Genomic DNA, 27,482 nt, shown 5'->3' on the forward strand with positions numbered 1-27,482 from the left:
TGTGTGAGTGCTGAGCTGGGGACAAGAATCCTGCAGCAATGCAGACCAGGTTTGAGGATCACTGGTGGAACACAGCATCATTGTGACATATAAACTGTACAACTGGCAGAAAATATAGGTATGAATATTTCTTTTCCTTTTTAAAACAAACAAACAAACAAACAAACAAACACGTGCTGAGTTTTCTCCATCCATCCCCTCAACTTTACTGTTCTTTAGAGTGTGTGTGTGTGTGTGTGTGGGGGGGGGGGGGGGTGGCAACCCTATATGGTATAGGTGCTGTGAAATGACACCTGAAGATCGGGGTATTATTGGCAGGGGTCTGGTGTGTATGTATTTGTGTGTGTGTGTGTGTGTGTGTGTGTGTGTTGTGCCAGTGCTGTACAGTAGGGGCGCAGGGATGTACATGCAGTCAGACAGTAACACATGCACTCTGGGGGAAGCCGTCTTCATCCTCTGATCCATGCTATGGTCCTTAGGACTGTCGGTTCGGCCTCAGGCCAGTCCAAACTAACTCAAACTGAGGCTGAACTTAGAAAGAGTCTCCTGAAACTCAGTCCACAGAGTCCATTCCCACAGCTCTGACCAGTACTAAAAACAGAGTCTGAGATGGAGAAAGGAGGGGGAGAGAGGGAAGATGATGGACAGACAGAGAGAGAGAGAGAAGCAAGGAAGGAAGGAAGACAAGACAGGAGAGGAGAGGAGAGTGTGTTCCACTCTGGGCTTGCAGTCCTTGGTGCTTGGTAGGACTAGGATGGAGGGAGAAGGAAAGAGAGGGAGGGAGGGAAGGAAGGCGGGCGTATCGTCAGCAGGAGTCCTGGTGTCTTGTCAGAGAGCCTCACATGTCTATCAGACCTGGGCCACAGAATGGGGGGTCAGACTGGTGGCAGGCAGGCTGGCACTGGTGAGTCCTGGCACGGGAGACTGCTGGTCTGGCTGGAGGGAGGGAGGGAGGGAGGAAGGGAGGGAGCTCCAGGGGCCCTCGGGCCTCCTTGTGCCCATCTGAGGGGAGGCTCCAGCGGGTAGATGGGGTGGCGGGTCACGGCTGGGGCTTGGAGGTGGGCTGGCTGGCTGCAGACTGGGCGGGCTCGGAGATGTTGACGGTGGAATGCGGCTGGATCACGATAGGGGCTCGCGGACCTGAGGGAAGAGAGGGGGCGGAGTTAGATCCCAGCGGAAACATGACTCTGATCATCCATTGAGAAAAGGACAACATGGAGACGTTAATCTATGTCCATGCTGACAGGATTTAGGTCACCATGAAAAAAAGACAGGCAACTAGCTTCCACATTCATGACAGATTTTGACAACAAAGGTTGAATTCCTCAGGTCAATGATTAGTCACAATGACACTCATTGGACTCAAAGTCCAACCCATCACAATTACAACATCACACGAGTTGAGGTCAGAACCATGAAAGCTTAAGTAGACAAAAACAAAACACCCGATAGGCTAAATAAGGAAGAACATGTAACATTCCGAGCAATCTAACTGTAAGATAAGATTTGTACTGGTCCATAGTTCATACATCCAAACCTTGAGGTCAATGATTACAGCCAATCTGCCTTTCGGACAATCAAGCAAGAAGGTTGGAAACTACAAGGGCCAAGTGCTGCCACTAGCAACTACAGATGGTAGTGTTAGCTAAGAGATAGCAGGATATAGGCTACTACCATATCTGTTGGCTGGCTAATAGCAGATGGTATCTAATAGCTACATATAGTATATGCAGTCTTAGCTAAGAGATAGCAGGATATAGGCTACCAATTATCTGTTGAGTGGTTGTTAACTTGGACGATGCAGTAAACTGTATAATGTATAGGTCAGCTCTGTACCTTGCAGACAGGAATCTAGGATCACTATCATTCCACATCTACCTACCGTCCTGTACTGCACTGCACTGCACTGAGCTATACAGTATGTAACGGCATCTAAAACAAGTTCCCCTTCTCTGATTTCATGTTCAAAGTAGAAACGTGTGAAGTACCTTTGAGGTGCCACAATGGAAACAAATGTTTTAAAGTTAATGAAGGTTTTTATATATATTTACACCGGTCAAGAGTTTTTATCTTTGTTTTTATAGGGTCTCTATATTAATATTAATTCCAAAAGTACATAAACTATTATCCTTGCATTAAGATGGACTCAATTCAACTTATTGTTGATTGTGTTGATAGTGATTTGTTGATGTTTTTCTTTCATTTTAGCTAAAGTTCAATAAAAACTGGAAAGATGGAGGTGTACTAAAACTTTTGACCGGTGTGTGTGCGCGTGTCCTTGTTTTTAAAAATGGTAGAATAAACTAAATCTCCACACTCGTTCAAATGCTGTTCCGTTCAACAGACCAGTCAGGCGGCCCTAACAAACAGAAGGTGTGTCACTGCTCGTGAGTCCTTGTTTACCTGTCCTCAGGTGTTCAGGGTACAGTACCAGGGCTGCGGTTCATTCCCCAAAGCTGCTCCTCACCGTGACCTGCCCTCGTTCCCTCCCTGCCACAGATCTGACAGGACGGGCTTGTGTTGCCTAGTTACTGAAGCTCAACCCGTGGAGGCCCGCGGAGGTCGGAACCCGAAGAGGTCCGGGCTCATCGGAATGCACGGAACGGAATAAAGAAACGCTATCAAAACACCCATGGTGGACGGTATCAAATTCCTCATTCCATTCCTCCCGACCTCCCCTTACCTCCACCAGCCTCCCCCAGAGCGCCGCCTAGCTATAGCTACACTATAGTGTTAAACCTGGTCCTGTCGGATCTGTGAAGTGGCTGTGAAGTGAACGAGGTGGCAGATGGTAGGGAACAACCTTCTGGAAAGCCTCAGGTCCTCACGTGTCTGTGTCAGTGACCTACCTGCCCTCCCCTGGCGAGGTTCATCCACAGGGTCACTTCCCTGTTAGAGGTGAGGAGGAGGAGGAGAAGGAATGGGACGGGGGGACATGGATCCGTGCGCAGCAGGGAGGGTCAGAAGAGCACAGAGCAGCGTTTTAGAGAGAAGCTCCTACAGTGTTAGTCCACCGTAAGGCCACCGTATCAGATTCAGATGACATGGACCTAGAACGCTAGGCAAAGAAGGGAGGTCAACTTTGACAGGAAAGAAAAGAGAGAGAAAAAATACCAAATATCTGCCTGTGAGTTCCTAGCGAGCGAGCTACCTGGTGTCCTTAGCAAAGCAAAAAAAACGTTAGCAGGCTTTCTTGGACGGTCCTTAAATGATCAACTGAACAGCCCCGAACATTATGAATATTCTTTAATATTGAATGCTGTTGTGTAGAGCGGTGAGTGAAAGTCTAGGACATGTCACCAGGCTTCATGGTGTGTGTGTGTGTGTGAGTGTGAGTGTGTGTGTAAAGCTGAGGCCACCAACCGAGACTGGAGGTCTGGTGACAGGGGAGGTGACTCACACACAGCAGGAGCAGATGGGCTGGATGTGTCAGGACAGCGGTGGTGACGGCATCTTATTATCATCTTATTATGAGTGTCAGGACACCCACAGCTCACACTAGGCTCTAGTCTACACTATACACACACACACACACACACATATACACACACACACACACACACACACACACACACACTGTATACTGTGACAATACACACAACACTGTGCGGTGGGAGAGAGAGACACAGACACACACACAGACACCCTCCTGTCTCTGGTGACATTGCAACAAGTCACACACTTTCCCCACTAAAGTTACTTACCCCCCCAAAACAGGAAAGCATTCCGACAGATGCTATGGAATATTCCAAAAGGGTTTAAGGTGTGTTAACAACAAGCCTTAAGCTTACAGGAAAAGGAGTACAGTAGATCTGAGGATGGGTGTAGTGATAGCAGGACTAGCTAGGACTCGACTCAGTGACCCGGCTTTCTTTTATACGGTAGATGCTACACCTGACATGCTAGAAAGTTCTCTGCTTCCCTGTGGATACTGCGTGGCTTAATGAAACCATATCCTGTGAGGGTCCTGTCCCACTGACAGAGATTTGAACCTGCTTTAGAGCTCTCTCTATTATTATACTGTATATACATATTTAGCTGGTGCTTTTATCCAAAGCGACTTACATTGCAGTGAGCGCAAACATGTTTCAGTATATATGGTCCCAGCAGGAATCGAACCCACAACCTATGCACCTGTGCAATGCTCTACCCAGCCTACTAAGCCACAGAGGACCTCTCTCCTCGCTCTCTCTCTCACGTGTACACACACACACACACACACACTCACACTCACACTCACACTCACAGTCACACTCGCACTCGCACTCGCACTCGCACTCGCACTCGCACACACACACACACACACACACACACACACACACACACACACACACACACACACACACACACACACACACACACACCTCAAACAGAGTCAGCCCAGGGCCAGTAGTACAGCGGTCATCTACCCCATTATCACTGAAGGCACACAGGCTTGTTATCTTAAGGCAAACACTCCACTTCCAGTCCTCAGGCTAACTAACCAGCCTGGGAATTCCATTTCGGGTTTACAAAAATATACAACATTACTATGCAACGGTGCTTTGGGTAGAGATGATGGAGAGACACTACACTGTGCTTGGCCGTGTTGAAATGTGTCAGCCACGTGTCTCTGTGGTGCTAACTGCATGTGTAATGGGATTAATTAAGAAGTAATTACTGCGAGTCAGACCTAGTTGACAGGAGATTAAACTCTGTAGTTCTCAGGGAGACAGCTGCCATACAGTTACTGCACAGCTGCGTCGTCGGTGAACGTGCTCACACAGTAGTACACCCACACACCACCTCATCATACTTACCAGCCGACGTCCTCAAATCTACCTGGTTTGGAGAGCTTCACAGAGGAGGCCTCTGTCAAAGTCACAGTAAACCCTAGCTCCTGACAGACAAGACAAGCTCATAACGCATACAGCCATGCTCGACGACATCAGGGGCGAGGGCAACAATGATGACATCGTGCAACGAAGACAAGCAAACAAAATGGACGCCCAGTGAACCAAACAAACACATAAATAAACGACACAAACAGCAGCACCACAAAAAAACACCCAAAATGGAGCACAGGCAGTTCGACCACGGGGACGAGTCGCTGCGAGTGAAATATGAAACGACGGATGAGGTTTGAACTGGGACGTGCAGACGAAGACGACGATGACGACAACGAGAACACAATGCGGAGAGAGGATGCGTCACGGGCACAGGGACCATGGGGGTGCTCCATCAACATCGCTAAAGGAAAATACGGTCTTATTTTGTGATTAAGTAATATGTGAAAATAATAATAATAATAACAACAATAATAATCATAATAATAGTAGCTGAGATTTATTTAGCGTCTTTCAGGAGACCCAAGGTCGCTTTAGATAGTGACGACAGTCAGACAGACATACACAGAAACTAACGGCAACTAACTAACTAGGGGCCAAAGGTCGTGGTGAACAGGTGGGTTTTGAGGGCTGATTTGAAGGCGTCCAGGGTAGGGGGGCGTTGCCGATCACTGCGGGGAGAGGGTTCCAGAGGGTGCGGGGCTGCCACACTGAAGGCTCCTTATCAAAATAGGACTGGATTTTTTCAATAAATGTTGTGAGACTTATCAAAAATATTTTTTCCTTTAGCAACGTTGATGGAAGTCCTCCCAGGGGTGAACCAGGCAGACGTTATGGTTCTCTTGCACAGACGACAACACAATGCAGTGGTGGGGTTGTGGGGGCGGGTATATGACAGGTATATGACAAGCCGACAAGCCGGCATTGAAGAAGTTGTTTCTTACGAGTCATTTAGACTCCGGTAGCGTTTCCCCAGGGTTCTCAGTGCCCGGGTGCTCCGTCTCAGGACTGCCGAGGACGATGCTCTCTGGGACCACGCCAGGACTAGGGATGGGCTGCACTATGATTACTGTGTCACCTGGTGGGTCAGAACACACACACACACACACACACACACAGCACCTATCTGTGAGAACGAGATACAGTACACTGGGTCTTCTCCTATAGGACATTTCCATACATTTTTGGCATTCAGCAGACGCCTTATTCCAAAGTGACTTACAATCGATACATTCGACTAAGCAAGTGAATCATCAATTCACCAGTTGTAGCAGGAAAAGTAATCTAGCTCAGGCCCGGGGCCATTGGCAGTCGTCGTGCTAGATTTCTTCATTTCTTTTTTTTACCATCCAAACACATGGTCATGCGCTCGCGCACACGTGCACACACACGCACACCCACGCACACGCACCCTTCCCTACTAACAGTGGGATCCTGTCAGTGAGTTGCCTGGGTCATAAATACACCACCCTCCTTGCTCTGCTGCTTAGTCAAGGTGGTCTATGAGCCCGAGGCCCCTGTAGCCTGCAAACACCTGATGAGAGGTCCTCCCTATCTGAGCGAGACACTGGAACCACCGCCCCCCCAAACACACACACACACACACACACACACACACAACCACCTATTATCCTCCACCACCACCCCCACACTCTCCCCCATCTCTGTTTGGCTGCTCTGGCCCCATCTGTGCTCTGCTGCTCCCTCCCTCCCTCTCTCTCCCTCTCTCTCTCTCCCGCCCTCCCTCTCTCTCTCTCCCCCCCCCTCTCTCCCTCCCTCCCTCCCTCTCTCTCTCTCTCTCTCTCTCTCCCTCCCTCTCTCTCTCTCTCTCTCCCTCTCTCTCTCTCCCTCCCTCTCTCTCTCTCTCTCTGCCTCTATCCCTCCCTCTCTCTTCCTCTCTCCCGGACTCTCTCTCTCTCTCCCTCTCTCTCCCTCTCCCTCTCTCCCTCCCGCCCTCTCTCTCCCCCCCTCCCTCTCCCTCCCTCCCTCCCTCTCCCCCCCTCCCTCTCCCTCCCTCCCTCCCTCTCCCTCCCTCTCCCTCTCTCTCTCTCTCCCTCTCTCTCTCCCTCTCTCCCTCTCTCCCTCTCACTCTCACTCTCTCCCTCCCTCTCTCCCTCTCTCTCTCCCTCTCTCCCTCTCTCCCTCCTCCCCCCTCCTGCTCCTTCTCCCTGAGAGGAAGTGACAGCGCCAAGTCAGGCTGAAAAACAGACATCTGCGATGTTGGTCTCGTCTCTGAGGTCGAGGAGGTTAGGTGAGGATGAGAGAGAGACCACAGGAAGAGGACCAGAGGGTATGGGTGGGGAACTAGGGGAGGGGCCAACACAGGAGAGGGGCTGGGGTGGGGTGTGTGGGGGTGGGGTGGTGTGAGGAGAGCCAGAAAAAGAGTCCTTCTCACGACCTCCACCCCTACCGAATTACAGCATAACAGACAACATTCCCAATCAGAGACATCGCGCACGACGACATCATCAAACCCCCCTGCGGTTTGCCAAAACGTGTCGTCTCACCTCCGTCCTGCTCGGCTTTGATCTGGGCCTCCAGGTCCTCGGGGTCCACATACTGGTAGTTCTCGTCCTCCTCGGGGGGCTTACACTTCCCACAGCAGCAGCAGCAGCAGCAGCAGCAACAGCAGCAGGACGTCACAGCAAAGCACAGGACCAGGGCCTGGAGAACCAACACACACGCACACACACACACACACACACACACACACACACACAACATTGGCCCCAGTCGTCAGAAAGAGTCAGAAGGATAGAGAGGCCCCCCCGCTCATGTCCCCGTTCCGACACACACACACACACACAGACACACACAGACACACACACACACACTGGGCTTGGGACACGTCGGCAAACTGGAGGACTGCCACTCGCCTCCGCCCCCCACGCCTCGCGGGGCACGTGACCGACGAGCACCACAGGTGTATTGTACACCTAGCGCCACGCGCTCACGGAGCCAGGGTGAGGAGAGAAGCTAAGAGATGTTGACTGGGTCGTCTTTCCCCTGGCTGTGAGCGCTGCTCTGGTCCCTGAGGGGGGCTCTGCTTTTCAAGGGCTAGGAAGGTGTCCGACGTCACGTTACACAAGGCACACAATGTTCTATGTCCATTTGTCCTGTGCTATTAGCTTTGTGTGCTCCCTGTGCTCTGTGTGATATTCATACCATTAAGTGGAATTCAAACTGCTATCTGCCTCGTTCTGTGTAGATGAAAGCTCTGCGGCATCAAAGGCCCAACGCTAGCCTAGCCTAATCACTCTCAGAGTGTTCCTCAGACTGAGCAGAACTACACCAAACAAAGGAGGTTATGAGTAAAAAAGGGCGTCGCCACTGGAGGATTTGACAGTATGAACGAAAAACAAGCAGGTTGTAAAAGAGAGAGAAATATTGGCCGTGGTCATAATGAAGTGCGTGACACGAAATTAAGTCATAATACAGTCGCAGTACTTTTACACTTCAACCTCATAATAGAACAGCCAATACTTTAAACTGGGTAGACTCCCTACACTGGGATGTGACGTCAATGGGGAATGAGAGGGGTGGCAAAACCATATATTGACTCCGGCAATATGCGACGGTGCCACGCGCCACGCTCTCACCTTAAACCACCACTTGGACATGAGGAAGTAATATTTGACGCTCTCCTCTCCGAACTGATCAGACACGTAGAGCCCCATGGAGCCGTACTCGTCATAGATCTTCCTCTTGGTCTCATCGTTCAAGATGGAGTTGGCGTTGTTTATCTCCTTGAACTTATCCACAGCCTCCGGGTTGTCTGGGTTCTTATCTGGGTGGAATTTCAACGCTAGTTTCCTGTCGACAAGGGAATGCAAGAGTCATGTGTGAATAAGTACAGTAATAGTAATAGTAAAATCAATTTAAAAATAAAATACAACTAGTAAACAAAACAAAAAACAAACTCAAAAGTGTGAGTGAATGAATGAATTAATAAATATAAAGCTACGGCTTTGTGCACAAATTCTAAATAAATAACCAGAAATAACGTTGCGCTACTTCGTTACTTTTTAGACACTGTAATGAACCTAATTTGTAAACAAAGCTTCTCATAAACTTGCTCCAGGAAATTTAGCAACAGGCTCGGGAGGGTAAGAAAATAAGCCTGGAAGCTGGAACTGTGTGTGTGTGCTTTATCTAACTTATACGCCTCATTTCATCAACATCATCATCATCATGTCCTAGCCAGGGGATGCAGACATGGGAGGACGGACTCATTGGAATGGAATGGTATGAAACACACAGGAAACTCTTCAAGGACAACGAATGAACTGGATGAAAATGCTTGACCAAATGACCATCATTCTAACCACCAAAACCTTAATGATCGGTGTAAATGTGGCCTGGGGTGGTCCAGTGGTCTAGCACCGGGGTCTACAGTGCACACATATTATGCCCATGACGGCATAGGTTTGAATCCGGCCGACATACCCTCTTCTCCTTACTTTCCTGTATGTCTTTACTATCCAATAAAATGAAAAATATGAGTGGAACTAGATTCTAAATAGCAACTGTGGGGTTAAACTGCCATTGAAAAAAAAAAAAAAACACACACAATAAAACTAATCTATTGTTTATGTCCTTGTGTAAAATCAATAAAAAGAATTAAGAAATAAATAAATAAAACTAATCTATAACCCATCTTCATATAGTCCCAATGTATCATCATTGCATTGTGCATGAGTGCCTCGTTGCTATCCTAATAGAAAGCATATATATTTACTTCCTAGAAAGATTCATAATGATGATTATTTTTGATTGACTCTGACACTGGAGACTGGTCCTTACTGGCAGGTGTCAGGCTTCTCCTATTCTACAGACGGCTCTGGTCCTTACCTGTAAGCTTTCTTGATGTCCTCTGCTGTGGCTCCCTTCTCCAGGCCTAGCACCTTGTACAGGCTCTCCCCCGTGGTGGACATCTTCCTCTGGGGCCCATGCCCATGCCCAGGTCCAGGCCCAGGACCGGGCCTGTTTGGCTCTGCCATGGCTCAGCTCTGCCAACACACACACAGGCAGGACAGAAGGTACAGCCATGAGTATCACTGACACACACGCACGCACGTACGCACGCACGCAAGCACGCACACACGCACACACACTAACTTACAAATAGCAGGTAGAAGAAACAGAGAACTGTAGGTCTGTTGCTATTTCTGATGAGCCGTACATTGTCTGTGTTAGCCTACAGTACAGTACCAGCTTTGTTTTGATAACCTATTTGTCAAAGGAGTAACTGAGTGTATTGCTGCTGAGTGGGTTGTCCTGCACTGAGCAAACATTGCCTAGGGTCTAAAGAATATCATCTACCTAATCTCTAGTCACAATATCAATATGCTGTGGCCTGGGGTGGTCCAGTGGTTTAGCACTGCGGTGTGCAGTGCACACATATGCCCATGTCGGCATGGGTTCCGAATTGTAGTGGAAAATCTCTAATACTTTCAACTATAAATACTTAATTAATTAATAATAAATAATCAAAGAAACCGGAGCTGATGATGATTACAAGAGAGACCCTTTATTGAGAACAATGCCAGGCCGAGTTAAGGCCGATTTAAGCTTCTGCGTCGAATTTACGCACGTCTACGCCGTAGCCTACGTAAGGGGTCTCGCACTTTACACTTCTACGTAGGTCGCTCTGCAATTACACCGTCACATCGCTAGGTGGCAGTGTGTTTTCTATGCCCCTGTGCTGTGCCTCTTCCGGTTAGCTATCATTCTGACAATGCCGACGGTCGGTGTACTCATAGCGGCATAATAGCGATCAAAAAACGTATTTTTGTTAAGCTTGTTGTAAAGAAAATGTCTATAATGCATTGAAATTACAGTAAACTAAGATAATAAGATGGTTATCATACATTTTCAAATCTTTATTAATAAGTAATTACAGAAAAAGTAAATTACATTTCTGTCATGCCTTCCGCATTTTGGCCGACGAGAGAGTCGGAATTTTGTCGGAATCATGTGCTACCAAGCGGACCAATCACAGAGCTTACGGTTGCGTAGAAACTGACGCGTACTTACATTTTTGGAGAGGAGCGCATTAATCTACGCCATAGGCTACGCAAGGCTACGCCGTCGATTTTACGCAGGAGCGTAAACTGGGCTTTAGTTTGCAAAGCAACTCCAGTGCCCCCATCCATACAGACCTTTATACCTTTGCATAGTCACCCCTCCTCAAATGGTCATTTACATACAGTACCCCCACTCCCAGCTAACTTTCCTGGGCCTGTTCTTATAAAACCCTTTGATCGGTGATCAACTCTTATTCCATACATTCCAAGGCCTTGTAATGTTTACTCTGGGCATCATAAACATTGATTACTTGGCTGGCTGTCCCCCTGCATACCAAATTGTACCGTCTGTTACCCTTCTATCTCTGAATGCATGAGGGTTAGGTTACAGTCATCACCCTCTAAACACACACACACATTTTAACACAATTCTAAGAATTATTATTATAAGAATCCACCATAGAATCCGGCCCATGCCCTGCTGACAAGCCAAGCCCTCTTCTCCTTACTTTCCTGTCTGCCTTCACTATCTCTATCCAATAAAATGAAAAATATGAGTGGGGTGCCCCAATCAGAAAAAAATAACCTTTCGAAACAATAAGCAAATAAGTATGAATAAGCAAAACAAAGCGTACTGTATTTTAAACAAAACAGTATGCTTTAAACAAACTATATAAGTACCTAGATGTATTTGCTCTGCTTATACACTCACTGAACACTTTATTAGGAACACGTGTACACCTATCAACAGTCCAAGCTGGTGGAGGTGGTGTGTGGGGAATGTTTTCTTGGCACACTTTGGGCTTGTTAATACCAATCAATCATCACTTGAATGCCACAGCCTATTTGAGTGTTGTTGCTGACCATGTGCATCCCATCATGGCCACAATGTACCCATCTTCTAATGGTTACTTCCAGCATGATAATGCACCATGTCACAAAGCAAGTTGTGAGTCCAGTGTTCTTCAGTGAATCCAGTAGAACACCAATTGGGATGTGGTAAAACGGGAGATTCACAGCTTGAAAGTGCACCTGAAATATCTGCAGGAATTGAGTGATGCAATCATGTCATCATGGACCAGAATCTCCAAGGAATGTTTCCAACATCTTGGCGAATCAAGGCCACACACAAAGAATTGAGTCTGTTTTCAGAGCAAAGGGAGGCCCTACCCAGTGTGAGTATAGTGTTCCTACTAAAGTGTTTGGTGAGTGTATGGTTTCAGGCTGGGCCAGCCTATACAAGATCTAAATAAACTGCCACGTGCTTGCACCAACAGATTATTGGGATTTGGGGCTCTAAGAATTCACTCTGTGAATTAATGTACTGCATTTCTTCATACCACAATTTTCAATGTGGAGCTCTGACCTGAAATCCTGATTATACAAAGCCTTACAGTCAGACAGTCAGGCAGGCTGGCAGGCAGCGAGTAGGACCGCCTGTCTCTGCATCACTAGAGCCCCAAAGCATTACCGCTGAGCAGGACAAAAACAATACTCGTCTCTACCCCCCAGCCATGGGACCGTACGGCCAGCTGCGCCCGCGACGCACACTAGTAATGCCCCCAGCCGTGCCCTGGGCCCTGCGACTGAGGCTAGGGTTGGACGGTTTCCAATTTGTTATATCGTTAAACCGTCCACAAATAAAACCGTGGTTTCCGGTTTAACCGTTTACCGTGGGATACAAAATCACATTGATGTAGGGCTTTGACGGAGCCGCCAATTTCAAATGATGAAGGCCTACCTTCATCGAACACTTTCCACGAGCAGTGCTTAAAAATTAGCTTAAAATAAATAAATAAAAACAGAGCTAAAAATACTTTTGGTTTGTAATGAGACTATATGTCGGGACAAATTCGACTATGTATGGGAATCACTGCACCTGAGCACAAAGCACAGAGCGTATTAGTGATCACATGACACGTGATTGATTATGATTGCTTCTAAATATTTAATAAAATATAATAATATAATACATTTATATATAAAATATAAAATATAATACATTTACAAAAACGTTCTGTCATCACTTTCGGAGCATCTTCAACCACACAGACAGTGGTGCTGGACAAATACTCTTATGGCGTTTATTATATATACAGGGCTTAAAGTGGGAAAAAATTCTGTGCCTGAAACTTTTTCTTGGGGAGGGGGGTCACAGTTTGAGATATTGGGAGAGCGGGTAGCCTACAGAAGACAGCTTCTTGTCTCAATGTTTAAATGCATTAATACTATTTTATAGTCAATACAAAATATATGTCTCAATGTTAAAATGCATTAATACTGTTTTATACTCAATACAAAATAAAATAATATATTTAGATGTCTTTAAAAGAACAAACAGATTAAATCACTTAAGGCCAAACTGATTGCATCACTTATTAAGCCACTATCACTATAACAATAGATCAATAGATCTACATCAAGTAGAATACTGATGACTAGTGACCAGTCATGACCATTGGACTCCAGGATATCTTTGAGCTCCTGCATGAGGGCTGACGAGTTGGCGATGTTTACTTTCCTGCTGGCTAGGTGTTGTGTTGTTACTTTGGCCAGATCATCATCAAAAAATCTAACAAGGACATTGAGGATTTTGTCCATGTTAAGATTAGTAGCTTCGTCGATATTCATTGAAAACGTTGCTTTTTTAAGCTTTTCACACAGCTGTTTTTTAAATTCCGGGGCAAGGCCATGTGTGTTAAAATAGCTGGCGTGCTGATTGGAAACGGACAGCTTTGTCAGTGCATTTTTGTCTTCTGATAGCTTCTTGCACAAATCGAGGAGTGGCTGAGCCATTGTGAAAGACAGATCATGTTCAGCTATAAACGCGCACACTCGGATCTTTTGTTCGCAAACACGGTCGGTCATTGAAGATGAAGTGGTACCTGTAGCTGTCGCTCCCGGCAAGGTTGTTGTATGATCAAGCGCTCGAACTGAAGCTTGGTGACCGGGATCTGAGGCATGTCGAGCAATAACCTTCTTCCCACTACTATATTACTACTATACAGCCGTAGACGAGTTTCTTTGAGCAAGGCGTACAGAAACAAGCACCCGGCTCCCTCCGTTTGAGGCACCAGCAGGGCTCGACAGGCTTGTCCGCTTGTCCGGGACAAGTACATTTTATGTTCGGACAAGTGGACTTCCTCCTGCAGTTGTCCGATGGACAAGTCAAAACAAAAAAAGAAATCAATATGTATTAATATCTGCAAAACATTAATTCCTCCTTCCGATCTGAATAGTAAAAAAAAATATTACAAGCAAAGCGATGCCGCGCCTCATTCTCGCTGAGGCTATTTCAGTCTCTCGTAGTTCATTATCGTCATAGTTCGTAAATTCACTCAGAGCGCCAGAGCGCACACTGCGTTCAACGTCATAAAGAGACCAAGTAATTTGATTGGACAAAAGGCATTCCATGAGTGCTGATCAGATTCCAGAGCGAGTTTACGAACGCAGCCATAGTGTAGCCTACGTTGTGGGTCTCCTGTCACTAGTGCCATTCGCGTGAACGCATATTCGCTTCTTCTCAATGCCGCTTATTTTCATGTAGTTCTATATTTTAGGTTTGAAGTTTTAAGACCAGCACATCGCAATGCGAACTTCAGAATGACACTAATGATAGATTTCTCAATTTGAATATAGGATACTATCCAAAAGCTAGCAAATAAGATTGCTTCCATTGGGGAGGGACTATAGTTACACATTTCTTTTGTAAATATTCATCCCTTTTGTGGCCAATCTTAATCTAAAAGGGTTAGGGTAATCACTGATTACCCCATTGTAATAATTTAAAATAATTACAAAATATTGTTTAATGAATACATTTGAAAATTAAGGATACATCATTATCAAATCAATAGTAGTCAAATGTGTTATTTGCATACACATACACTCACTGGCCACTTCATTAGGCAAGTGGACCCCCTCTTTTGCCTTCAGAACTGCCATAATTCTTCGTGGCATAGATTCAACAAGGTGCTGGAAACATTCCTCAGAGATTTTAGTCCATATTCACAATATAATATCACGCAAACCTATAATATCACAAGTTCACTTGGTGCCCGTCTGGCACCAACAACCATGCCAGGTTCAAAGTAACTTAAATCACCTTTATTTCCCATTCTGATGCTTGGTTTGAACTTCAGCAGATCGTCTTGACCATGTCTACATGCCTAAATGCATTTAATTGCTGCCACATGATTGGCTGATTATATATTTGCGTTAACAAGCAGTTGAAAAGGTGTACCTAATGAAGTGGCCGGTGAGAGTATAATATATTATTATTAATATTATTGCTTTTTCTAAATCTTTGGATTTGGACAAGTAACTTGAGCTCTCGGACAAGTAAAAGATAAGTTCACTTGTCCGAAGGACAAGTACCTGAAAAAGCTTAATGTCAAGCCCTGTGTCAAGCGTGGTGACCACGTCCCATAAGGCTTCCCGTCACTACTCTCCTCTATCCATGCTCAGCGCCATTTATTCCTTACTCCTCGTTCTAGTATAGCTGTGTCTTCGCCAGGTTTAAGAAACGTGGCTTCCATTTTAATAGACTCTTACTAAAGTTAGCGAGATAGCGGGCTGCTAAAAGCGAACGTCTCTCCAAGCTAACATTACACTCATTCAAACTTCTTAAGGCCGGCCCCACTATTCTGCCTCCGATTGGCTAGAAGTCGTTGGTTGGCTTGAGCAATGTGATACCATTGGTAGGCGGAACTGTCTCTTTGCTGAAGATGACTCTTTAAATTACGATGTAAACAATTAGCATGTGATTTTTTAATTATTTTTTGGCTCAAAATTCCCCCGCGCCGGAAATCCGGCACCGTGCCGGAGAACTTTAAGCCCTGTATATAGGCTAGCAATTTATGATGCTTTTATGACGCTATAGACAAAAAACGTTTACGGTTCAACCGTAAAACCACCCAAACTGAGCTAAAGAAGATTACATTTTGCTGATCTCATAAATTACTTGTCGCCATCGTCCAAGTCAACCCAGGGCAGGGCAGCAATCTCAGTCTTGGCTGTGGCCTAGCGGGCTAGACGTCTGTAGGCTGAGACACCCACCGCCACAGCAACAGGATGGAGAGATAATAGGACTAGGGCGGTCTAGACTACGACTGTTGTTGTCATGGTGCCATGACAACATGTTTTGAATGACAACTAATACACATACAGTCGGCTAGATCTGGAGGTAGGCAAAGACAGACATGATTCGTTGGGGGGGAACTCTGGGAGGAATTCTGGGAGGAAACTTCAGTCTCGAGGTTGTTGAGAGGGGATATAATGAATGGTGGCACAAGCAGTAAGTTCAGCTTCACAATCACTGTGCTAAACAAGGAGAGGAGGACACTCAGCGTGGGGCATGATCCATCATATCAGATTATAGACCCCCTTGGTGGTGTTCTTCCTGAGTGAGGCAGTGGGGAAACATGGTCATTTCCCTTTCTTTCATTTCCCAACTCCAGACAGTGCAGTCATCCTAGGGCTTCTACTTCCCCTCTACCCCCCTGTACAGTTTCTCTACTGTAATATAACAAATAAATAATAATAAATATTCCTTTTTCTGGCACTACGATTGCCAATGGCTCCTGGCCTGAGCATATATTACTTTTTCCTGCTATGACTGGTGGACAGATGAGTCACTTTAGTCAAGTGTACTTGCTGTAAGTCGCTTTGGATAAAGCTGTCTGCTAAATGACAAAAATGTAAATGCAGGGCCTGGAGGTTTGGCCCTAGCCTACCTTGTTCAAGGGGCTCTACAGAAGCTCTATACAGAGTTTACAAGTGAAAAGTATTATCTTGGCTCTACTTAGGCTGTGTTCGGAATAGCATACTAGCATACTACTCATACTAGATATGTAGTGCGTTCACACTGTACAGTATGCAAGATTTGAGTATGCGAGAAATTTAGTATGGGAGCAATTACTTCCGGGAAAATTTAAGTTTGTTGCGATGGACACTACTCGGGTACTGTTTCCCAAAATGCATTTTGTGTCCAGGGTTGCGTCCAGGGTTGCCAGATGGGGCGGGTTACCGCCGAATGGGCTACTTGATTTTGAGGTTATAGAAAGTTTAGGCTGTAAATTGTCAATCCCATCTGGCAACCCTGTGCGCTTTCAGCCTCGTCAAACTGCGTCATACAAACCCGTCATACAGCTGTTGTTTACATCATCCGATAGCCTGGGGACCGAAAGCTTGCAATAAACATCGTTTTTTGCACAGATTTGAGTGCGCAGATGCTGCTTTTTTGCACTCTATTTGATACTCTTCAGCTGCAGCACCCCAGCTAAGTCTGATCACGGATGAGCGGTGGTATTTTCACTATACTGGGAATTAACATGGTGAAATGCATTCTTAGACATGACTACATCGTCATGATTACAAATATGCCACTTGAAATGCATGAAATCCAAGTTTATTTGTGTCTTACACACATGTTCACCTAGTATTTGACTGCTTATAGCCCAATCACGAATGATCCCAGTATTGTAGCTTCAGACGGACAAGTTGGTTGTAGTGCTTGCCCACGATATGTTATTGCTCATATATATTTATTTTAATCATGTTATTTTACCAACTGTTAAGACAACAATATAGTAAGCTAGTTACTTGAGCTAGCTAAAGATATTGGCCCCCCAAATCATTTTACAACGTGTTGTAATTATGTTACGATATTTCTGTCGAACTCCGTAAGTGAAGGTAAGCAACGTAGGGTGCGTTCGTAAAATTGCTCTGAGAGTGCCGGAGCGCACACTGGGTGCAACGTCATAAGGGACCAGGTAATTTGATTGGACAAGAGGCATTCCATGAGTGCTGATCAGATTTCCAGGGCGAATTTACGAACGCAGCTAGCGAACAGAAGACGCAAAAAATCGCCAGATCAGATATATAAACGGGTTATTTTGTTAAACTGGACACATTTTGGGAATATATGTGGTTACTTTCTCGCCTGAAAACATATTAAAACTTCATAAAATGACATGTTAACACTTGTAAAGCCAAAATTACATCTTTTAGCTAATTGAGGTTTAAAATTGAGGTTTAAATTCACCGCTCCCGGCGAAATGCATTCTGGGAGGCAGTATGCATACTGTGTAAATGGTCGGCTGGTTTTCGCATATGTATTATGAATTTAGTAGGCAGTATGCAGTATATACTCATTGAGTATGCTAGCATGCAGTATGCTAGTATACCATTCCGAACACAGCCTTAGTCTTTTTCCTCAGCCTAATGTCGGGTTCCAGTCCGACAACTATAATTGCCGTACATGCATAGAATGATTTCATGCAGTGAAATAAAAGCATTGTCTTTTTCCATTGTCTACCATGTCCATACTTGCACACAGTATTTTTCCTATATCTTTTTGTCCATGTCTGGAAAAAATAATTAGACTTTTTTCCTTTTGTCTGCCCAGGCCCATATAAATAAACAATTGAATTTCTGTCGTGGACCTGTTCGCTCCACCCTTCTCCACCAGTGGTCTGTAGTCTGTCAGTGCCACTTTTCTCCTTCACAGTGTTGTCTCATCAAACAGCAGATAATGCCATGCTGGTGGATGGCCGAGGATTTCAGCTTCCACGTGCATACAGTAGAGTATGTAGCCATGATGTGGAAGGAGATTTTTTTTTTTTCTTAAAATTATAATTTCCCTATCAAATGTATTCTTTTCCTTCTAGCATTTTTCCAAAACTTCTCACGGGCCTTTAATCTGACTCTCTGTATCAGCTAGCCCACCTCTACAGTCAAATGTGTGTAGCCAGTTAATGTGCAAGAAGCCTCAGGCAAGGTCTGTATGCAACACTCTTGTTCAAGCTCTCTCAACGATTAACAACTTAAATAGTAGGGTAATCATCTCAGTTTTTTTTTTCTTCATCATCACAAGAGGGTTGTGTATATCATGGATATCGGAGCAGCTGCAATGGTCGGATCTAACCGTTGAACAGTATTATCTTGAAGGACAAGTGGAACTAGGGCAATAAAAATATAATCTTTGTTGTTTTTAATTACAACACATTTCTATTTGTCTTTTAAAGAGTTGCTCAATACATTACGTCTGTCTACACAAGCGGCTTATTTGGACTGCCAACTGATAAGCAATTGATAAAGTAGCATAGTCTTTCGTTATCCAATAGCAATGTCTATTGAGTTCTATGGGTTGTGGTTGGTGGAGGGGAAGGTGACTCATCACTTCCATTGATTAACCTAGTCCTAATGTCACTCTGTCCCATTACCAAACCGCCTGTTCCTAATGACCCACCAAGCAGGAGGTAGACGTGCCCGGCACAGACCCAGGGGTGTCGCCAACCTTCCCCAGAGACCTGGGAGGCTGTGAGAGACCAGGGGACACATATAGGGCTGGGAGGGCTCAAAGACCTTTACAACAACAGACAGAGAGAGAGAGACAGTGTTTCCCATTAATGACCTAGATTGTGGCGGCTGCCAGTGTCATGAAATATTTTTACACGATTTTTACAACGTGACAGACTTCAGAGGGTCCGAGGTCACTGGAGGACAGGCATCTCTGGGTTCATGTAAGGGGCGGTGGGTGTGTTTGTTACTGTAATGGTCTGTTATGGCTATTTGTTGTGGTTACATTACCATGTGGCTGAGTTATAAGTTATGTGGAGCAGATATTAGAGGCCAGATATTAAAGGCCAAACGTTCTTCCTCCGTTTTTTGCCCTGTCACTGGTCTGCACCTGGCTGTCAAGCATTCACACCATACAGGCTGGCTGGGGTGACTTAACATGTGTGCAGTCTTCTCCAGCTAAATTAACTTTGGTCACTCTCTCAGGAGAGAGCTTGTGTGTGTGTGTGTGTGTGTGTGTGTGTGTGTGTGTGTGTGTGTGCGTGTGTGGTGGTGTAGAGTAGAATAGATGGCTCAGTGCCTGAAGAGGCCTCCTCTGAGCAGGTCAGCATGAGCACCACTTAACACTTAAGAGACGAAGGCCCCAAGAGCATTTCTAGCTGAGGTGTGAATCAGTCTGTAATATGCCAGTGTGTGTGTGTGTGTGTGCGTGTGTGTGTGTGTGTGTGTGTGTGTGTGTGTGTCTCTCTCTCTCTCTCTCTCTTGAGATCTACTAAGGGCCCATATTCGTTTAAGCCCATCATTGACACACTTGGTTCATCAACCACTGGAACCCAGGTCTGCCCTGGCCTACACACTAGCTCTCTCAGCTAAGTACATCGGCTAAGTAGCCCTAGTCTGTAATGCATGGAATGGAATGAGGAATGGTATCAATTATGTGTGTTTGATACAAATTCCTAATTTCATTCCATGTATAACAATGTCCTCCGATTTCTCCTGTGCCTCCCCAGCCTCCCCTGGTTGTGACAGAGTGACGGGTTGGGAAACCCTGCCTACGCTTAGCTAATAGGGGTGGAACGGTACATGTATTTGAACGAAAACTTTGCAGCGTTCTGTTACCCACTGCACTATTTGTGTGTTGAAGTAATCTCAGCCAGCAGTAGCATGCGCAAACACGCCACAGAGATTGTTAATAATTTAGCAGTCGTTATGGCAGATAAACTAGCCTAGAGCTTGAAGTTCCTCCAGCTTCCCTTAAATCTTCTGTTTGGGAAAATTACGGTTTCTCAGTCACCTACAATGACGATGGACAAAGACAGGCGGATCGGACTAAAGCTACGGTATATGCCGGCATTGTTCAACTGCGATCGGGTATGCAGCTGGCTGTACGTTGAATTTGCTCAATGCGGAAAGGTGCCTTGAGTTGGCATTTGATCACCCGAATGCGAACATCTCAGGTACAAGAAAAAACTGAGTGAAGTGCGAACACAGCTACGGCATTTAAGTAGCCTCTAGCTAACAATTTAGACCGGGCCACAACAAACGGCATAGGTGTTTTTATACAGTTGAGGCCAAATGATTAGCCCCCCAGGAATTATGGAACATTTTCCTAAAGTTCTTCCCAATGTTTGCAGAATTGATAAAACTTGATATAATCAAACAATCACCAGTGCTTTAGTAGCTTTTGGTACATTTTGGAATATAAAATAAGTTTTTAGGCTTGCTTTATATGAAATATAGTGCAAAATGGGGTGGTCAAAAATATTAGCCCCCATGTAAATGTTTGCTTTCAAAAGACACCTAATTAACCAATCAGATTTCAAACCACACCTGTACAGTCAATTGGCTTCCTAACAACACCTGAGCATTCAATCAGAATAAAAGGACTCCAAGAAACAGGGCACTTGAACACATCAGTGTTTCCTCTATATGCATTGATTCGTTGCGAATGCCGCCACAAATACATTTTCTCAGCCACTAATTGATTCAGTCTACTTTGATTCAGGCTGCGTGACGAGAAAGGCAGAGCGAGATATTATGACCGGAGAACAGAAAAAAAGCAGATTGAATCTAGATTTAGGCCGCTTTCAGACCTACACGTTCCGATTTAGGGTGTAGCCTAGTAAGTTACAATATTTTACAATGTTGCAATTAACCTTGTCTCAGACTGAATCGCTCTCAACACGCGTGAAGCGACACGCTTGCAAAACAGTTTTGTGATTGGTCCAAATTTCGGGGGACATTTGGATTTCAGGAAATCACTCTCCTCTCTCTCTCTCTGTTCGCCCGTCCCTTTAATCGTCCCAAAAGAACCCTTTTACTCAAAGAGCGGCACATCAGAGCCAGACTTAGGTTGGCCTGTGAACATTTGAAAGGTAAAGATGAGTCTGCGCTTTGGTCTGATGAGACTAAACTGGAACTGTTTGGGCACATGGATGTTGTTTATGTTTTCGGTGAAGAAAGGGAGAGGTCTTCAACCCTAAGAACACAGTTCCTACAGTTAAACATGGTGGTGGGAGCATCATGCTGTGGAGCTGTTTTGCAGCCTCAGGCACTTGTTCGGGTGCATGGCATCATGAAAAAAGAAAATTGTGTTGAAATTGTGAGGGATAATATGAAGAAATCTGCTCTTAGGGCCAATCCCAATTCACCCCTACGGCTTCGTTTTCACCCCTATGGCTTCGTTTGGCGCATTCACGTTTAGGGGTAGGGGTGTCCCAATTCATATTTCATGGCTTCATTTCGAGGGCTAACTATGGCTTCATTTCGAGCGATTCCAGGACCAGACTAGCTTTGAAGCCATAGGGGTACGCTACCTCTTGATTCCAGGATGCATTGCGAATCATCTATAGAAATGTATGTCGCTCTATTCAATGCGGAAATGTCATTTTACTTTCTCTGTAATAACTTATTAATAAAGATTTGAAAAATGATGATAACCATCTTATTATCTTAGTTTAATGTCATTACAATGCATTATAGACCTTTTCTTTATAACAAGCATATGTCAAGGTGCTGTGTCTAACGTTACAGGTTGATTTGTGGACAGTCGCGCATATGACATATTTCCATGTCTGAAGTCTAATGTCTAATGTCTGATGTACTAATGTCATTTCAATGCATAGACCTTTTCTTTACAACAAGCATAACAAAAAAATTGCTGTTATGCCGAGGTGCCTATGCGTGTGCCTATGCTTAACATAGAAAGTTCCACAGTCCAGCGCGCTCGGGTTTAGCAGTAGAGGACTGGTAGCCTACCTGATCACTTCCATTAGACTACCAAACCAGGACACCGGAGCACTCATCTGCGCGTTTGTCACAGGGTGACAGTCACCCTGTTCCTCTGCCCCGGCGTCAGTCCAATGGAATCGTCAAGCACAGTCTTCCCCATAGAAATACATCGGTGCGCGATTACAGAGATGTACAATCATGTTTATTTAAAAATAAATTGTGGTGTTTGACAGCGGATGATGGTAGACATATTTAATGTAAAGTTATCTATCTAAAGTTATCTATCCACAGGCTGATATGTGCATGATAGGCGCGAATTTCCCCCCCTTGGTGGTATATGACGCTATAGTTGTATTGCGGCACTTATTATACCAAAACAACTCGCAATCTAATCCGAGCAGTTGTTATTATGTAATAACCAGGGTAGGAGCACAGGTTTCATACAGGTTAGAGTGCCGTTATTCTGTCATGGTCTGATAATGAAGCATTGTTCTTTTTTATTTGATGACTTGTTTGATCGATTGATAGCGTAAAAGTGAAGTTGTGAATGAGTCGCGAGCGTCAATGCTTTTCTACGATACTACTGATGACGTTTCAGTCTTGAAGGGTTGTCCCAATTCATAGGGGTAGATTTCAACCCCGACGGCTTGTGGCTCTGTTCGAAGGCCTTGGCTCGAAATCGAGTCACACTCGAAAACGAGCCATAGGGGTAGAAAAGGGAATCGGGATTGGGCCTTAGTCTAGGCTTAGGTGGTCGCTGGGTCTTTCAACAAGACAAATGACCCAAAGCATACATAAAAAATTGGTCAAACAGTTCCTAAAAGACAACAAAACCAAGGTCCTGGATTGGCCCGCATAGAGCCCAGATCTCAATCCTATTGGGAATCTATGGTGGGTGCTCAAAGGGAATCTCTATGCTCAGAAACCATGCTATTTGGACCAGCTGGAACAATTTGCAAAGGAAGAATTGGCCAAAATCCCTCAAATGACCTGTACCAACCTAGTAAAGAACTACTCTAAGAAGTTCAGTTGTGGCTCAGAAAGGGTACACTATTGACTATTAATGGCCAGGGGGCTAATTATTTTGGACATGTCATTTTTGCCGTTTCTTGTTTCAACTCAACGCATCAATAAAATGGAATGGAATGGAATGGACTTTATTTGTCATTGCTACAGTACAGGTACCAAACAACGAAATTTAGGAGGGGTGGCTCCCCTGGTGTTAGGAAAGGAAAATTTTTTTTTTTTTTTTAGAAAAAGCATAAAAGCATAAAATCACAAGAAGGTAAGGAGCTGGTTTACATCAATAAAGGCTATGTACACAATCCACTGTACTATACTGCACAGATAGTCAACTAGGGTTGTCATATTGCACAAAGAGTATTTTTTCACATTATTTTAAAGTGTCACAGTTTGCAGGCTTGAAAATGTACATGTTTGTGCCTCAGCACTAGCTGCCATACAATCCGTCCGGACTGTCCTGGGCCCAGAACTTAGGCCTTTTCTGTGTTCAGGGCCTTGACGGCCCTGTGGTAGAAGCAGTCCTTCAGTCTGTTTGTCTTAGCGGCAAATATCCTAATCAAACTTAGTGGACATTTTGTCTTTATAATTTTGGAAACAAATAGGCTACACTATAAACACTTGTTGTTAATGGTCATTTCCATGGAGAAATCAAGTTTTTTTTCTGATTTCACAAGGGGGGCTAATCATTTTGGCCTCAGCTGTAGCAGCGGACCATACTCTGTTGTCGAGAACACAGGTTTTAAACACATGTTGAAAGTAATCGAGCCACGTTATGTAGTTCCCTCTTGTCTGCATTTCAGCAAATCATACCAGCCCTTTATAAACAAGCACAAACTACAGTTCTTCACGACGTATCCAAGGCCTCTGCTATCACTCTCACAACCTTTGTGAATTTTTACCCTGTTTACCGAAAACTGAACAATAAACCGAACCGTGACTTAAAAAACGAAATGTTGGTGTACCGTTACACCCCTATTAGCTAATGTACTTAGCTGAAGTCCTCAAGATCAGGCAGGGGGGCAATGAAACTACCTCTAGAGGTCACCGACAGGTCACTCTTTATCTGGCACCAGTGAATGCCTTTCTGTGGCAAAAACATTACTGACATTACTCAGGCTTAATAATGACAATGGCAGAATTGTTTAATAAACTATGAATAAGAAATAGGCCAACTCCGACCATATTAACGATAATCTCTTGCAGATTGAAAGAGCAACCACAATTGCACTGCAGCCAGCCACGAAATTACACTTAACAGCACTTCATGTGACATTCACTTCAGCTTGTTGTGTTCCTCAGTGTGTGTAAGAGAGAGAGAGAGAGAGAGAGAGAGAGAGAGAGAGAGAGAGAGAGAGAGAGAGAGAGAGAGAGAGAGAGAGAGAGAGAGAGAGAGAGAGAAGCACACCCCACAGCCTACTGCTACAGTAACTAAAGGGTCTTTTGTATTCCTCTGTAATCCTCTTGTTTCTCAGTGAAAAGCTATTTTTGGCAGCTTTTTCCTAACTGCTTGTCAATTGAGGGCCGGATGTTGCCTCTCTTATACTTTCATTAATATTTCTGAGCTGTAGGCTAGCTAGCAAGTCTACTTCGGTGGACACATTGCCAATTGTCATATAAGCCTACATCCACTTCAATGTGCCACCATAAACGTTGACACCAGCAACTGCTGATAAGAACATTGAATTCAATCAAATACACAACACTGTTATGCCTACAAAAGGTTTTGGCTCCTGGCCAAATCTCAAAAGTATTTCCTTGATTCCTAGAGTCCTCTAGCCTCACCTCCTTCTCAAACCTCATTGGAGGAGAACGTTGCGGGTTCCTCTCCTCAGATCTTTCCTTCCAATATGTGTTGAGAAGGAGGTGAGGTAAGAGGGTGTGAGGAATCAAAGAAAGACTTTTTGAGATTCGACCACAGAGGACTTCACTTTCGACCCTCTGTTGTTACTGCATTTTGCCCATTGATCTCTGCCCTTATAATCGCCAACCACATGTGGCCACAACAGATGTCCCAGAATCTGCGGATTTGCATACTAAACTATTGCAAGCTAATAAAATGTTTCATGCAACATGACATGATACCAGTAATCAATGTGAATAATCTGGCAATAGGACACCGGGATTTTGCTATAACACTCCAACCCTTGCCCTCCACCCCCACTCACAGCCAATTGGATACATAGTAAAGAGTACTGTTTGTGTGATTATATATATATATATATATATATATATATATATATATATATATGTTACGGTACATGTGGGAATACGGTACATGTGGGAAAACTAGGGTTAGGGTTAGGTGCTACGTCGATTTGGTACATGCTGGCATGTCTAACCCTAATCCTATCCCTAACCCTAACCCTATCCCTAACCCTAACCCTAGTTTTCCCACATGTACCGTGTTCCCACATGTACCGTAACATACATATTACACAGTAGGTAACCTAGAATAATACCAAAATAGGATAGTCTCTCACTCTCCCACGTAGTAGTGGGTTTATCACGGGTTTACTGCCTGATGTAAATGAACAGAGATGGACACGGCTACAACACCCTATTCTTTAGTGAGGTTGTGGCAGATTAATTGCAGGTAATCTGCAGTTTAGCTGGTACACAGATTGTGTTGGCTCTCGTAGTCGTAACCACTGCTATGTCCTTGCGGGGCGATAATCCCTTCCTAATCTCTCCACATGGGAGTATTGCTTTCCATTTTTACATCCTCCTCCTGTCTTTAGATAGAAGAAGCTCGCCGCATCTGCTACTACTGTTGATGAATAATAATCGCGTTCAGTTGGTGGTATTCTAGCAGTTTTACTCCGTTTTACGCACACAGCTAGCTGTTTTTATCGTGTCTCCCTGGATATTCAACTGTAATTGCCATTCCGCAGGCACCGTTGCTTTGGATAGCTACGAGGGGTGTGTTCGTAAATTCGCTCTGAGAGCGCCGGAGCGCACACTGGGTTCAACGTCATAAAGGGACCAAGTAATTTGATTGGACAAGAGGCCTTCCATGAGTGCTGATCAGATTTCCAGAGCGTATTTACGAACGCACCCTAGATCTAGCTGTCTTGCCAGTCAAGGAGCTGTCAGAATAGCCGGTTAGCTCGTCTAACCCGCCGTGTCACCAGCGAGCTAGATACTCCAAACCAAAGCAAGATTATTCAACCAGCGACCCCTTAGGCCATGCCAGAAAAAATAGATCATTTCGGTGTCCCATCACTGATCCGTGGTTTAATCTGTACTGTCACCACACTGGGCAACTGGGCAAGTGGGCGATAAAGGGGGTCTTTGCACAGTCAGTCCACCAGCTAGCGCGGCTAGCTTCTGATAAGCTAACTAGTAGCTCTTACAAAGCTCTTACCTCTCAGTGCAAATTGATCGCGGTATATTTCGCTGTAACGTTAGCTGGATCATAGAGGCATCCACTTTGAATTTCAAGATTCCCAGTCAATGGATAAGAAGCTTTCTCTGCTGGACTGCCACTCCTAGTGCTGAAGCTGTCGCTTTCTGCCCGTGTCGGTACCGTTAGCTCGCAGGAGGAAGGAGACGCCGGTGATTGGCCGGTTTCCTCGTTTCAGGAAGTAGCTAAAGAATAGCGTCTGGCTGCGTTCGTAAATGCACTCATGGAATGCCTCTTGTCCAATCAAATTACTTGGTCCCTTTATGATGTTGAACCCAGTGTGCGCTCCGGCGCTCTCAGAGCGAATTTACGAACACAGCCTGCGTTGCGTCGTCACATTGACAACTTATTTTCTCGTGCCAAGAGTAATATTTATAAACATAAGAAACAGACTATCCTTTTACAGATTAATAAACACTTAGAATTAATCACGAGTGTCACTGCTGTACCTCATGTAAAGGCTCAACTAACTACTTCTCTGAGATTGTATTAAAACGTCTGACAATGTTGTGCTACCATCTAGTGTTAGATAAGGCTGACTTAATTCTTCATTATAATGCATGCATTACTACATTTCCAACAAGATGTCCATAAGATAAAAGGAAGACACAAATGGAACAAAATAACAATTGCCAGTGTTGACATTTTATTAAGTTATCTACAAAACACTTA

At 44.8% G+C, this 27,482-nt stretch overlaps 1 protein-coding gene across 4 annotated transcripts; it reads right to left on the reverse strand.

Moving 5' to 3' along the window:
• Positions 1-220: 220 nt before the first annotated feature.
• Positions 221-26,875, reverse strand: dnajc5ga (DnaJ (Hsp40) homolog, subfamily C, member 5 gamma a). 4 transcript variants are annotated; one of them, XM_080545431.1, is made up of 6 exons: positions 26,772-26,875; positions 9,678-9,835; positions 8,426-8,639; positions 7,334-7,490; positions 2,850-2,889; positions 221-1,140 (listed from the first exon to the last, which is right to left on the reverse strand). In XM_080545431.1, the coding sequence occupies exons 2-5, from the start codon at positions 9,824-9,826 to the stop codon at positions 2,882-2,884; spliced, it is 528 nt and encodes a 175-aa protein (XP_080401557.1). In that variant the 5' UTR covers positions 9,827-9,835; positions 26,772-26,875; the 3' UTR covers positions 221-1,140; positions 2,850-2,881. The 4 variants fall into 4 exon arrangements, with proteins under 4 accessions (XP_080401557.1, XP_080401556.1, XP_080401554.1 ...); XM_080545430.1 differs by lacking the exon at positions 2,850-2,889; XM_080545428.1 differs by lacking the exons at positions 221-1,140; positions 2,850-2,889 and adding an exon at positions 5,677-5,904.
• Positions 26,876-27,482: the final 607 nt, after the last annotated feature.

Source organism: Nansenia antarctica, assembly GCF_963989245.1.
Source record: "Nansenia antarctica genome assembly, chromosome: 1".
Lineage (NCBI taxonomy): Eukaryota > Metazoa > Chordata > Actinopteri > Argentiniformes > Microstomatidae > Nansenia > Nansenia antarctica.

Bases quoted from the DNA above. Each gene is read 5' to 3' on its own strand.
- dnajc5ga (XM_080545428.1), bottom strand. From the start codon at position 9,826: ATGGCAGAGCCAAACAGGCCCGGTCCTGGGCCTGGACCTGGGCATGGG. The intron at 8,640-9,677 runs GTAAGGACCAGA...CCTTGTCGACAG, and splicing joins GACATCAAGAAAGCTTACAG to GAAACTAGCGTTGAAATTCC. The intron at 5,905-7,333 runs GTGAGACGACAC...CTGACCCACCAG, and splicing joins CAAAGCCGAGCAGGACGGAG to GTGACACAGTAATCATAGTG.